We start from the raw sequence: 2,578 nt of genomic DNA, 5'->3' as shown, positions 1-2,578 counted from the left end.
TAACTGAATGGGGTATATTGTCAGTATATATACATATATATTTTTTGTAACTGTGTGTATATATAGTTTGTATAATTGATTTTAACATTGTAGTTGTTACTAATGTATAGGCATTTTGGTAAGCCCATATCTGCTACTTAAATATGTAATATTGATAAGAAATAATGACGTATTTAGATATATAAAAAAAATTATCACCTTTATATCATTTATGCATATGGATCATTTACTTAAAGTTGGTAGTGTTTCTCTCATCATTGACTTGGGTTTTTATATGTAATACTACATTAAATTTGTAAACATATTGAATAGCATTTTCTTCTTCTTCTTTTATACAAATTATACTTACCCACTACTAGACTTGGCTTCCCGTCATCCTAAGTCATGGAGCCGAGGGAACATCCACAATGACTGTAGTTCATTATGCACAGGAAGTTAACACAGGCAAGTTGAATTTGAGTTTCTAGTGTCCTGTTATATTATGAGAATCTGCAGCATGGCTTATTCCTAAGAGATCTAGGTAAACAAAGATTGTTAGTGTTCATAGATTATGAAATCCATATCACTTTAGATTGGACTCAAGTTTCTGTTGGGCTGATTGACTTTTGAATTTGTACTGAATCTTGTTGGGAGTTTTTGCAGAGAATAAAATTGTATATTATGAGGAAACAGTTGAATCTGAAACTGAAGGGATAGCATATGCTTACTAAACAATAACCCCTCAAGATAGAATTTCCGTTGCTGAAAATTATTACCCATCTAGTACATGTACAATTATATAGGCAAATATAATGCAGTATTGAGAAGTACAACTAATAGATGAATTTAGTTTTGTGAATTCACATTTAGCTTATTGTTGTAAGCTCAAGTGTAATTTCTTTCCAAGATTGATTATGATAATCAATTCTTTAATTTTTTGTATGTACACTGGCACTTACATGAAGACAAACTTCTAAACTTCAGGGGCATTTGAACACTATGATTTTGGAAAGTCAGAGAACATCAGAAGGTATCACCAGCCAACTCCGCCAAAATACAACCTGAAAAACGTGACAGCGCCAGTGGCTCTGATCTGGGCACAGAATGATTGGCTTGCTGATCCAGAAGTGAGGATCTTTCTTATTTTCTTGTACTCTCTCTTCCTTTTTCAGTGCTAGTGTGGAAGTTATTTCTGTTATATCTCAGAATACCTTTTATAATTGAAAGAATAAACTTTCATGTTTTGTAATATTATTTTTCATTATTGCTTGTTTGTTAACCATTATGAATGTACAATAGTAATGGAGTTAAATGGAATTGCTATTGTAATTTGAAACTCCCTTAAATGAAAAACAGGCCTTTTACCTTTTTTTTATTCTTTTTTCAAATTTTTAATCTTTTATTTTATTTTTCAGGATATTGTATACCTTGCCTCAGAACTTCCAAATTTGGTACTGAACATTAAGATGCCATTGCCCGATTTTAACCATATGGACTTCATCTGGGGAATTGATGCAGATAAACTTGTCTACAAAAGAATCCTGAAGTATATGAAATTCTTCTAAATCAAAATGGATGTTGAGAAATTGCATTATTACAATCAATGACATAGATTGTATGTAATGCTTCATTCTGTTGATGTTTGCCACTTCTATATATATATGATTTAGGTATCAGTTTACCATGAAATTGATACTTATAACAGTATATGTTACTTATAGTCCCAGTCATCATAGATTTAAAATGAAAATGAACTTGCAAAAATATTTGTGTACAAAGGTTTAAGAATACCAGTGGTCACAAAAAGAAGAGATTTGTGGAAGTTGTTTTAGCAATACCAGTGGTCACAATACTTTTAAAAATCAGTATTTGTATAATTTTTATGAATTTGTCATCTTTTTACTTTGTAGAAAGTATTTTTGGGGAAGAAAATTTTTAAGGAGGCTTATACAAAAAAAAAAAAAACATTTATGTTTAGATGTGCCTAAGTTTCTCACTCAATTTTTTTTTTTTGCATTGTTGATATCTTTTATTGGTTCTTATACTATTTATTGTTATGATTACTTTGATGTTAAGTATATGAGGAGTTGCTAATAGAAAAAAAAAAATAAATAAATAAAAGGTTCTTAAAACCATATATTTGAATTTATAATTATACTGGCTGTCAAATATATGTTTGTGTATGTTTCTCATAAATATATGGACGTGTATGTGTATATATTCTTTAAATACACACACATACAAATACATATATTTAAATATGGAGGATTTTATTCATGTATAACATATACTCACTTTGTTTTAAGAATATATATTATATTCTTTTTTTCTAGTCTTATACAAAAGCAGGAATAATTGTAAGCCGTAAATGCTAATTTGCTTGCCAGATATTGTGTGAAACTTACTTTGTAGTCAAGTGAAATTATTCAGAAAATCAAGTATGTGCATGATTTTGAAATATATCTAAAATGAAGAAAGTAATATGCATATTGCTATTGATGTTCCTGTAATCTTACACCCACAAGGCATGCAATAAATCAGTCAAGCAAGGTTTTTGTTATAGAAAAAAATATTGAAAAAAATAAAAATTACTTTAATA

General features: G+C 28.9%; 1 protein-coding gene across 1 annotated transcript; it reads left to right on the top strand.

Annotated features, from left to right (window-relative positions):
• Positions 1 to 359: 359 nt before the first annotated feature.
• Positions 360 to 2,578, top strand: LOC113823443 (gastric triacylglycerol lipase; the record flags this gene model as incomplete). Its single annotated transcript, XM_070143864.1, is given in 3 exon segments — positions 360 to 444; positions 964 to 1,106; positions 1,395 to 2,578. Coding segments are annotated over 3 exon segments (378 nt in total), but the record flags the coding sequence as incomplete, so codon positions are not given.

Source organism: Penaeus vannamei, chromosome 31, assembly GCF_042767895.1.
Source record: "Penaeus vannamei isolate JL-2024 chromosome 31, ASM4276789v1, whole genome shotgun sequence".
In the NCBI taxonomy this organism is placed as follows: domain Eukaryota; kingdom Metazoa; phylum Arthropoda; class Malacostraca; order Decapoda; family Penaeidae; genus Penaeus; species Penaeus vannamei.
The sequence above is the reverse complement of the archived record's forward strand: the minus strand, read 5'-3'. Positions and strand labels throughout refer to the sequence as shown.